This window comes from Chionomys nivalis, chromosome 6 (assembly GCF_950005125.1).
Source record: "Chionomys nivalis chromosome 6, mChiNiv1.1, whole genome shotgun sequence".
NCBI lineage: Eukaryota > Metazoa > Chordata > Mammalia > Rodentia > Cricetidae > Chionomys > Chionomys nivalis.
Window position 1 is genome coordinate 36,067,230 of NC_080091.1, and position 12,351 is coordinate 36,079,580.

At 42.3% G+C, this 12,351-nt stretch overlaps 2 protein-coding genes across 3 annotated transcripts in view; one reads left to right on the forward strand and one right to left on the reverse strand.

The window, feature by feature from the left end:
- Positions 1 to 12,351, forward strand: part of LOC130875415 (kremen protein 1) — a 249,546-nt gene that overhangs the window by 111,514 nt on the left and 125,681 nt on the right. The gene's annotated exons all lie outside the window — the stretch shown is intronic.
- On the reverse strand, positions 4,910 to 5,307 carry LOC130875417 (elongin-B-like). The gene has a single exon (XM_057771149.1). The coding sequence runs from the start codon at positions 5,305 to 5,307 to the stop codon at positions 4,963 to 4,965; it is 345 nt and encodes a 114-aa protein (XP_057627132.1). The 3' UTR covers positions 4,910 to 4,962.

Sequence of the window (12,351 nt, forward strand, 5' to 3'; positions counted from 1 at the left end):
GAAACTGGATCTTTAGACCAGCCTAAGCCTCAGCTCGGCCTTCCAGTAGTGCTGGGATTAAAGGTGTGCACCACCACACCTGGCTCTAAATTTTTCTTTAGTTCCTTTTCACAAATTGGAAGTTTAGCTGGATGGGGATCTTGCCCTGAGATCACCACTCCCTTTATTCCATTTCTTTAATTTATCTCCTTGAACACAGGATTTAGCTCTAGTCTACTTCCTGGTACCCCTTTTCTCAATCTGTACATTTTGTATTTTTATTTGCTCAGCTTGCTCCTTTTCATTATAAATCTCCATCAGAGTTAACACTAGTAACCACACAACAAGAGTGTATATTAGGCTGTTTTGAGATTTCCTTTGCCAAAAGAAGTAACCCAGAACTCGTCACTTTAGCCGCAGGTATTGCTCTTACCAAGGACAGGAATTCTAGTCCCATCTTCCTCTTCTAGATACTGAAAACCGCTACACTCGCACATGCACAGAGCCATGCATAGACTTATACCTGTATACCTAATTTAAAAGTTGGAAAACTTAGAAAATTGCCCCACAAAAAAGCATTCATTTCTAGAACTAAGTGAACTGTGCTTGTAAGTACACTTAAAATAATAAAGTGGATGCCTGGTTTTGCCATTTTGTGTGCATGCATGCATACAAGAAGTGGCTTCCTTGTCCTGCATTCCTCTCAGCAGTTTGAAGGCTCTGAGTTGTCTGCACCTTCACTGACTTACCTGGCTTTGATTACTGCCATTCTACTGTGAGGTTTTAATTTGCTTTTTCTAGTGGCTTGCTAGGTTGAGCATCTTTTCCTGTGCTTACTGGTAGTTTGTATACTTTTTGTTGTTGTTGTTGTTGTTGTTCATTTTTAGTTTCTCAAGACAGGATCTCTCTGTGTAGCTCTGGCTGTCCTGGTACTCAACACATTGACCTGGATGGTCTTGAACTCAAGGAGATCCTACCTCTACCTCCTGAGTACTGGGATTAAAGGTGTTTACCACCACCACCTGGAAGGGTTTTTTATTTTTATTATTTTATTTTATTGGTTTTGGAGACAGTCTCACAGTATATCTCTACCTGGCCTTGAACTCAGAGATTTGCCTACCTCTGGTGTGTGCCATTAGCAAATATTTTTTCTCCACTGCATGGGTTGTCTTATCAAACATTACTCTCTTAATGAAACCCTTTGCAATACAAAAGTTTTTCATTTTGATAAAAGTACAAGTTACCACTTCTTTGGTTGTTTGTGTTTTGATGTTCTGTCTTGATAATCATTAGATGGCTCTTTTCTGAAATCCACTAATTGTCTTTTCTATGATATTTTTTTATGGACATTTATTTGAGGGCCTTCTGGAATTCTTACTGAAGAGTTCCTTTCCTCTTTCCAAAAGCTTTTAAGTTAATAGAGAGCCAGCAAGCATTGATCTGTGTGTATCACTGGTTCCTGTCCTAATCTGCCATCTAGGATCCCTCGACTCCATCTGGGCCGTTGCACCACAATACTTTTCCACATATCCAACAGTGGGAGGGTGGCAGATTCCTAGGCATGCAATGTTCAGGCCCCTTCATGATCCATCTTGGTAGCAGAATGAATGGCTAGGTTACAAATAATGGTAAGATGAGAGAAGCACTACCCAGGAGCCACCTTTTTTCAACTAATCATTCTGGAAGAATGTGACATTCTACTTCCTAAAATTACAAAAGTACTCATGAATATGGATGCACCTGCCAGCCAACCTTCCAGACCTTATTTCTTATGGACTTAAAATTATATTCCATCTTGTCTTAAGTAAGGGAAGACAAGACTGTCCACCTAAGTAAAGGTAATAAAGGTGCTGCTACAGAAAGGATGTAGGCTAGTAACAAGCTGTCAGCCTCCCACCACTCCTGTGCCTTTGAAAAGAGAACATCTCAAAAAAGTTTCATTTTAGTATGATTAAGATCAGAATGTTTTCAAAGTAGTTTTTCAATCAAAGATTTGCTCTTGAGCACCAGAATGGAAATAATTTCCCTGATAGCTAGGCCCTTATTCTCAGAAAGATTTGGGGGTGAGGGCTAGGTATCTAAAAGGGTAGGTAGGTTCATTAGCTGAGATTCTGGAGAACCTAAGATGGGGACCAACAGACAATGCAGAGACCTTTTCATTGAGATCTACCTATTTTTGATGAAATGGTTTACTGAGAACCAGCCTCCACGAAAGCCTGCCTGTAGGCCATTCAGCCTGGGCAAACAGGCTGCTATGCAGGCACACATGACAAAGAGATTGGCATATATAATTTCTCATCTACTAGACCTGTTTTCTCAAATTCTTTTAGAAAACTTCAGAAGAACACATATGATCCCCCAAGTTTTATTTTAGTTTCCAGTTGATGTGGGGCCTTTCTTATCATCTGAAATTCATATAAAGTGTATCAGCCTTTATGGTTGTAGCATCCCATTCTCCCTGGTACATGGTCCTCAATCTGATATTACAAGGCAGTTAGCTTTTATAGAATTGTTATGTAAAATAATAATAATAATAAATGCATTGACTACCACAGAGACTTCTACTTGGCATAGAAACCTACTCTCTTCTTAAAAACCAAAATAAAAATTGATTTGATTTGCAAAAGTCTCATCTGTATAATCTATTGGTTTTTTAACTCTAACCCACAACCACACAAAAAAGAAGAGACCCAGCCGGGCAGTGATGGTGCATGCCTTTAATCCCAGCACTTGAGAGGCAGAAGCAGGTAGATCTCTGTGAGTTCAAGAGCAAGTTACAGGACAGAGCCCAAAGCTACATAGAAACTCTGTCTCCAAAAAGAAAAAAGGGGGGGGGACCGACCCAGTTACCCATCTCTTTAAGAAGTGACTGAATTATGCAAAATTATGCACCTCTTACCAGCCTTCCTTTCTTTCTGACCCCCTCATAATATATTTGTTATCTTTGCTTAGGGTAGACTCTATTACTTGAGTTAGAAAAAAATAAGAAAATTGCCTGTTTTCTGCAATCCAGGTGTGTTTTAGAGATTTAGAGTTAAGAAGTCAAGTAAATATTTTGGCAGCCCAACAAAGGTAAGAAAGGGAGAATGCACCTAACAGGCTTCTCAAATTGCAGGCCTGTCCAAACACCGCCTTCCTCAAGAGAAGCTGGTCTAATGAAGTCTGCCCTACTCACCCAACAGCCAGGCCAGTGGCTAAAGTGGGCTTGTGTGCCTTTCTCTGGCGCCTGCCTTGGTCTGGCACTGAGCCAGATTTAATTTTGATTCCCTCTAGTCCAAGACAGAGAGATACTCATCTGTAAACAAGGATCTTTCCTCCTTAACACTCTAATCATATTGTTTCCTCATCTTGCTGAACCAAAAAGAAAAACCAGCTCATTTTTTTTTTAATCCCTTTTAAGTTGGAACACTGAAATTAAGCCCAAAACGTCACAAAGACTCTCAGATAACATGGAGACTTTTTCAGTGTAACTTCATCCCAGGAGAAGGCAGACAGTTGTGAAAGGGGACCCAGAAGCACCATGTGCAGTGCTGCTGGTCTTTTGGACTTCAGGATCTCGGTATCAGAGCACACCCCAGATACCAGTCTAGGTGGCTTCCCCAGACCTTCACTTTAAGAACAGTCATCCATCCCAGAAGTAGAGAACTGTGACCTACTAGTCCTGTCATGCTGTGCTTTGTGTCTCTTCTAACAGAAAAGCAGACATGAAAGCTGTCTCTTTCTCACCCTCCCCCAGTGGCTTTCACTGGATCACCTTGGCGGGCCTCATCCCAAGGGAGTAGGGGGGTGGGGTGCGGCTGCAGTGACGGCTTGGCTTCTTTGATCACCTCCTGCCGGTTCCAGGCCTGACTGCCAGCAGGCCAGCTAAAGGTCCGACTATACTGACCTCATGAGGTTCTGAATAGGACCCAAGGGGCAATGACTAGTGAGAAGAAAGCCTTGGGAATGAAAAGGATCTCCCCCTTTCCCATCAATCTGCTCGGCTTCATAGACTGGATTTTCCTAACAGGGAGTCGCTCAGTTCCTGCCAGCCGGGCTGCCCACCCTTTGCCTTGCCCCCTGCCTTTTAGATCTTGTGTGCTCTGTATACGTTTTGTGTTTGAATCCAGGCTGGCTCTCCCTGGTTCTCAGGCTGGGAACCCACTGTGCCTGTTTCCATGGTCACTGGGAAGCTCTTAGCACCATGTGCTTCAAAGGGATCCTTTCTCCTCCCAGACTCGCTGCTGCCTGCCCTAGGGTGTGCACAATGAGAGGCTCCTCTGCCAGGTCTCTGACCCGCCTGCCAGGAGGAAGACCTAGCCTTTGCTGAGCATGTGAACTACGCCCAGTTCTTAGCAAGCCCCTTTATAGATGTTTATAGTTCTTAGATTGGTATTTTCCCTACACCTCTTTGTTTAGGAAGTTGTAGAAATTGAAGGCGAGCGCAAACCCTAAGAAGACTCTTGAAGTCTTCTTGGTGGATAAGAGGGAAAGAAAATAATGGGTTGGGGAAGATGTGGAAACAGGAGACTAAGGGGGACATCATCAGCCAGATTTCTGCCTTTTGCAGGCCAGCAGAAATGGAGTTGAAAAATGGCTCTTGCTTCCTGTCCCCGGAGACTGGCTAGGGAAGTGATGCCTGCTCACTCTCCCAGAGCCAGGGATCCTGCTTAGGCAGTTGCTTTGGATCCTGTGTTTCTGAATGCAGGGAATATGCTCTCCCAGCTGAATGAAGATAGAAACTTTCAGCTTAGAGATATGGAAGGTGCTCAAGGATAAGGCTAGAGTAAAAGTGGAGCTCCTGGTTTTAGATAGCAAGCCGGTCATGACCCCTAGTTTAGAGCTGGCAGCTTGGTGTCTGCCTGGGGTTACTGTATAGCAGAGAGGTATGTGGGGCAACTGTTTTCCTGAATTAGCGGGATTGAGATTCTTTTTTTTTTTTTGACAGCCAAATCATCTTTATTGAGGGAATGGGTCTTTAGGAGTGGGGGTGGGCCTGGGCCCTCACTGCACAGCTTGTTCATTGGCACTGCCTCCAGAATCCTGTGGCTTCATCACATCTGGAAGCTCTGGCGGGCTGGAGAAGGGCTCAATGCGCAGTGCTTCAAAGGCATCATCTGCTCGAAAGGCCAGGCCCACTGTGGCTGGGGCCTGTGGCCGTGCTGTCTGGCTAGTGAAGCCACTCTCGCCCAGAGTTTTTCCATCATCAAGGAGCTGGTCATCCTTGTACAGCCGCTGCTCATCCGGCGGCCGCTTGAGGATGCCCTCAACGATGCGCTTCAGCTCGAACACCGTACTCGACTCCGTGAAGATGGTCTTGTGGCACCGGATCATGAGAAACACGTCCATCCCGGTGGCTGCTTCTCGGGGTTGAGATTCTTTATTTGGATCTTCATCCTAATGTTGCTTTCCTGATTCCTTGTCAGTCTCAGACTACCCCTTTCCTGCCCTGCAGGTTTCCCTGTAGTGATAGGACAGAGGTACCCTTTATATTACTAGAAGATAATTCACCTTAATGGGGTTAGCTGTAGTTTCTATTTGTAACATCTGGGGAACTAGGATTGTAAGGGTTATATAGCTTTGCTTCACCAAAAATCTGTGTTCACTGGCCTGCAGAACATCATTTAGAAGGTGGATTTTTAAGAACATCTCACTCTGTTGGAACCCTAAAAATTGGTGCCCTTGGCATACCTATTATAAACAGCATGATTCCTCCAGGAAGGGAATGGTACTAGATTGTTCTGTGAATACAGGGATGAGGTTCCAGAATGACCTAACAGTGTGTGTGGCCTTGTAGCTGGTGTTTGGCAAACAGGGACCATTGAGCTATCCACTCTTCCCACCATTGCCTTTCCAATTTGCTGTTGCCCTTTCTAGAAAGTTGTTAGTGACAGGATTGATCAAAAATACCTTTTTAATAACCTAGTGTGGTGGTGGTACATGCCTTTAATCACAGAATTTGGAAGACAGAGACAGATAAATTTTTGTGAGTTTGAGGCTAGCCTGGTCTCCATAGTGAGATCCAAGACAGCCAAGGCTATGTAGAAAAGCCCTGACTCAAACCATCCCCCCAATAAAATAACATAAAAAGTAAGTACTTCATTAGTGCTTAAATATTTCAGAGCCTAATAAGAGAATGAAATGTCTCAAAGAAATCTTTTTTAATTCCTAGTTTCTCTTATGTTGATTGTAGTTTGCTAGCAATCCCTTTTCCTTTTTTTTTTTTTTCCTTTTCCCTTTCTTACTTGCCCATACCAAATTCAGCAAGGAGGGAGATAAGAGGATTGAATGTTCAAAATGTTATTCTAACCACACCCTGTTTGGTGGGCAGAGTGTGCTGGAATTGAAGACCCTGTCAGTTCAAAGTCTACCTGACCACAGCTTCAAATTTTGCAGCACTGGGCTACAGTTATGGAGTCCTGGTGATAGTTTTGTATATTACATATTCTGAATCGATCTCCCAGGTTCTTTGTCTTTGTCTAACCTTAGGCTTTCTTAGGTATCGGGTCTGTATCCTGAAGAGAATAGGACATTCTGGAAATTTATATCTTTTTCTTTTTTTTTTTTTTCTTTTTCCCAGTCTAAGCCCTTCTAACTTGGGGGGGGGGGGGCGTGGTTGAGACAGGGTTTTTCTGTGTATCTCTGGCTATCCTGGAAGGCTGACTTCCAACTCAGAGAACCACCTCCCCCTGCCTCCCATGTTCTGAGATTAAAGGGGTATACCACTATGCCCAACAAGCCCTTCTAGCTTTAAGGTTGAGTGGCTAATTGGATTCTCTGTGGTAAGAGGCATGGGATGGCCTCAGTCTTTGGACTATTCCCTGTAGGAGGGGAGTGTACTTTTGATGGCTTTCACCTTAAATCCTGATGCTTCTTGGTATAAACTATTGGGTTTTTTTTTTTCTCCTCCATTTCACTAATGACCATGTCTTTGTTGGTAATTTAACTGGTTACAAAAGTAGGACATCAGCTAGGCGGTGGTGGCACATGCCTTTAATTCTAGCACTGGGGATGTCGAGGCAGGCAGATCACTCACCGTGAGTTCGAGGCCAGCCAGTCCTACCGAGTCAGTTCCAAGACAGACAGGGCTGCTCAGAGAAACCTTGTCTTGAAGAACCAAAAATAAAGTAGTAGATCACCATTTGCCATGGATTCCTCAGTTTGATTCTGATGTCTATTCAAACTGTGTGACTGTGGTCTAGGTAGCCACTGATCCTTTTTGTTACCCAGGACTGCCTACAGCTTAGGAGCTAGAGTTTGTGATTTAAGATGTCGGTGTGTCCAAGATAGTATGATCACCTATTACAGCAATCCAAGTACTCTGGCCATGCTTCCAGATTCAGAGTTGTCATGGGAGAGGGACTCTGTGAGTTCCTGAAAGTTTTTTCTGGACCAATAGTGTATCATCAAGGATGATTTCATAGAGGGAATGGATTTCAAAAAGGAATGAGTTTAGAGTAAGGAGAAGAGGGAATTCTGAGAGTGGGTCAGCAATAGCATAAATAGTACACCATGTGTTCCAGAAGCTCTTAGGGGCAGATCCTCTGGATAAACAAAACAAAACAAAAACTGTGAGTACAGAAGAGGCAGGCAGATCTCTGTGAGTTAAAGGCCAGCCTGGTCTGCAGCGCAAAAAACTTGGTGGCAAGGGGTTGGACATTTTCTGAACAATTTCTGGACATCTCCCTCCCTCCCCCCCTCCCCTAGACAGGGTTTCTCAGTAGCTATGGAGCCAATCCTGGAACTCGCTCTGTAGACCAGGCTGGCCTCAAACAAACTCAGAGATCGGCCTGCCTCATAAGGGTATGCCCCTACAGTAATATTAATTCTCTTAGCCCGTTTTTTTTTTTCTTTCTCCTCTATCTCTGTTTTTGTTTGATTGAAACAAGGTCTCTCTATATATAGTTCTGGTTGTACTGGAACTTGCTGTGTAGACTAGGCAGTCCTCAAACTCACAGAGATCCACCTGCTTCTACCTCCTGAGTGCTGTGATTAAAGGTGTGCATCACTACACCATGTTCTCTCTATCTCTTTCTAAAATTGAAATTAAGGAGTTGGGTTGTAATTTAGTAGAAAGCATTCTTCTGGTATTTCTACAAGACCATGGTTCCCAGAATTGTGCCCCCCTAAAGAAAAGAAAAGTATGTGTGAATGGGCAGATGAATAGATAGATGAATAGGTGTGTGGCTAGAAGACTAGGTAGATAAATAGATGATGATTAATTATATATAACACCATTTTAGGTAATTTTGAATGTATAGTCTTGAGACATGATGTACATTCACATTGTTTAGAACTCAGTGGCAACAGCTATCTTCAGAACTTTCTCCCCTCCCTCAGTAAAATTCCATACTCATTAAACACCAACTCTCCATATCTGCCAGATTCTGCCTTGGCGACCACTAATCTTCTTTATGTCTCTCTGAATTTGCCTATGCTTGGCATTTCATATAAATAGATTGACACTGTATTTGTTCTCTTATGATGGGTTCTTTCACCAGCATCTTCAAGGTCATCCATATTACAGCATGTAACAGAATTTTTTTTCATTTTTAGGATTGAATTGTATGTGTTCTGTTGTATTTATCACATTTTGTTTGTCCATTCATCTGTTGATTAATCCTTGGGTTACTTTTTTACCTTAGGGTAATTATAAATAATAAAACTATGAGTAAGAGTGTATAAACATCTATTTGAGAGATCCTGCTTTTAGTTCTCCAGGCATATACTGTACCTTGAAGTGAAATTACTGAACCACATGGTCACACATACACACATACACACACACACACCCCGTTTAACTTGTTGTGGACTTATTGAGGAATCACTCTACTATTTTCCACAGTAACTGTATCATTTTACTTTCCCACCAGAAATGTACAAAAGTTTTACTTTATTCCACATCCTGTTACCATGGGCATATACATAGACAAATAGTAACTATCTTAATTGGTATGAAGTGGTATTTCATAATGGTTTTGGTTTGTATTTTCCTATTGATCAGTGATGCTGAAAAGCCTATTGCGTACTTATTGTCCACTTGTTCATTGGTCTTTTGCCTGTTTTGAAGGCAGATTGGTTGGATTTTTTAGGGATTTTTTATATATGTTCTTGGTATTAATCTTTTTTTTTTTTTTTTTTTTTTTTTTTTGGATTTTTGAGACAGGGTTTCTCTGTAGCTTTTGGTTCCTGTCCTGGAACTAGCTCTTGTAGACCAGGCTGGTCTCGAACTCACAGAGATCCGCCTGCCTCTGCCTCCCGAGTGCTGGGATTAAAGGCTGGTATTAATCTTTTATCTTGTACACTATTTACAAATATTTTCACCTGTTATTTGGACTGACTCTTCACTGTTGATAGTATCGTTTGATGCACAAATGTTCTTAATTTTGAAGAAGTCCAATTTGTCTGTTTTATTTTCTTTCTGTTGCCTGTGCTTTGATGTCTTTTTTTTTCTTTATTTTATATTTGCACAGTTTTGTTTGTTTTAGTACATAAAATGTTAAACAAATATATTTGTCTACTTTATAATTAATTGTTATCCTGAGAATTCCAGAAAGGAAAAGAATCCTTGCATCTTGTGCCAGGCTCCCGGCATCTTTATGTGTTAGAAGATGTGCACTTTTAGACATGAAGAATGAGACGGAAATGTAGAAGAGGTATCCTGGGTCGGCTGCAGGGGTCCAGCAAGCTGGCTGCACTATTCCGTGGCCAACCTCTTGCAAATGGGAATTGCTATCCTCTCTCCATGGCCAGCTGCCACCAGCCCCATGGTGTGAATGGCAAGGAAATGGGGACTGGTGGCTGGCAGAAGTCCAGGATGCAGCCTTTGCTGGCTGAGAACCAAGGCGGAGGGAAAAACACTCTGTGTACAAGAGAAATAATGCCAATTCTAAAACCTGTAATTCTCAAGTTTAAAAAAAAAATTAAAGAGATTTTTCAACCAAACTGTGCTTTTATCGTTAGGTTCTGAATGGAAGATTGTTCACACAGCTAAACTGGCTGCAGAAGCCAGGGCAGTTAAAACAATATGCAGACAGCACTCCTCTAAGTAACCAGAAACTGTTGGCTCAGAAGAGCCTGAACTGAGGAACCAACCTGCTAAGAGACGTTTTCCAAGTAACTCCAAGCAGTGGCCTGAATGTAAACCCTCCTGCTGGGGAATGGCACTTTGGCAAATGAAGACCCTAATTAGAAATGGAAGGGTTTCTATTTTGTTTTTCTTTAATCCTTACCCTGGGGCCTTTGCAGGGCCTGCCATGTCTCTACTTGTGTGCAAAGAAATTTCCAGCTTCTCTTTGTAACAAGATACTCTTTTGGGAAACGTTGTGGGCCCACCACAGACAGAGGACCCTGTAGCTATCCTAATCCAAAACAAAGAGCTTGGGCTGGGTTACCTGGTTTGGCTGGTCATTGAAGTTATTGCCTAAGTTGGTGCTTATGCTGCCTCTGTCCCTTGAGACACTCAAACTCATGCTTGGGCTGCAAGTGAAGTTCTCTCCATTCCAGAGAAGAAGAGGCATGAGCACAATGCAGAGCAGTAAGGGAGAGCTGAGGCTCTGAGGTTCCAGGCCTGGGAGAACTGAAGCACTGGCAAGGTCCACTTTCTTTCCTGTAGTTCCTAAGCTGTTACATCTACATGGGGGATTGGTTACCTTTTGATTCTTAAGATCAAATAAATGGAGACTGCACCTGGACCCATCAGTGCTACCTGTTATGTTGTTGTTGCATCCTCACCTTGTAATGCACCTTTGGGGGCTTAAAACAAAGGGTCACCCTCAACTATTTGGTGGGGGGGGGCTCTGGAAAGACAGATGGGCAGAGCTTCTTTAGACCTAAAGTTTCGAATTACTGGTAAGCACTGTTCTAGATAATTTGAAGTAAATTCAGTCAATTCTAGTGACTTACCTTTGTAGCCTCAAAGGGCAGTTCTCTTTTCAGGCATCCTTCTTACCAGTGAGTGTTGTGGCAAGGGAGCAGGGAAATTTCATGTGTCTTTTGTGTTTTAGGCACAAAACTTTACAGCTGCCAGCTTTATTATTATTGTTGTTGCTATTACTATTATTACTATTACTATTATTATTATTATTATTATTATTATTATTATTATTATTATTATTACTACTGACAAAGCAATGACTTAGTACAAAATACTTGTTCCTAAGGGACTTCAAAAAACTTGCCGGGGGAAATTACACATTTTTGAGCAGGATGGATGCATTTCCCAAGCAGCTGCTCCCTGCAAAGCTCCAGGCTAGACTCCTGTCTTGACAGAGTCTTTAAAACTCAAACCCTAGGAGCTAGTTCAAAGATTAATGATCCTAAACTTGGGGAGAGGAGCTTGGCTGTAGACACCAGCTAAGGCCCTAGATTAGCATGAGCACTCCCACACCCAGGCTCTTTCTTCTAGACTACTGCAGCTCTTCTTGGCACATTAGTTGGCACATTTGTCTTCATGTTTGTGGAGCCTATATCTCTAGTTCTCATGTGTAACAGGATGGATTCCTGGACAGTCTATGCCCTCTCCTTGTTGAGAAGCTACTGCTGTCAACATACCTATCCCTGGCTGTCCTATGCCAGAAGAATGTATATCTGCAGCATTTATTTTCCCAAAGTGCCCTGCCGCCACACACACACACACACACACACACACACACACACACACACACACACACACACACCACTATTTGCTCCCTCTGCCCCAAGAAATCCCTGGGCAGTTGTTTTTCAGTTCTGCTTGTGGTCCACTCCTTCTTGGAAGAACATTGTCCTAGTTAGCTTCCTAGGACAACTGCAGTTTTACAGAGTATCCCTTTGTGATGTTTCTAGTGCACCTCTTATCCCAGCTTCTTATTTTTGGTTTTAATTTTCAGGGACATTGAGTGACAAATCCAGACTGAAAAAGAAAACTAAGCTTTTTTTTTCTTTTCTTTCTTTCTTTCTTTCTTTCTTTCTTTCTTTCTTTCTTTCTTTTTCTTTTCTTTTTTTTTTTTTACAAGCTACAGTGTATGTATGTGAAAATTTGTGGAGCAATGTTAGAATTACTTCCTTGGTTTGTTTTCTGATTCTTGGAGCGTGTAGTATTTAAATGACGATTCAGGAGCAACTTTTATCTCTTATTACTTGAAATCTTTGTCAAGCCATACCTCTACATTCACAGGTAACTCAAAGTTGTACCAAACAAAGGAGGAGGGGGACCCTGATGATTTGTACCTTGTACCTAAGGAAAAACTTGTTAAATGTAAGTTGGCATTGGTTATTTAAAAAAAAAAAAAAATCTATGCCTGGAGAAGTGTTCATCAGTAAGAAGCACAGACTGTACTTCCAGAACATCCTCAAAGCTGCCCAAAACCCTCTGTAACTGTAATTCCAAGGAGTCAGGTTCCCTCCTCTGTC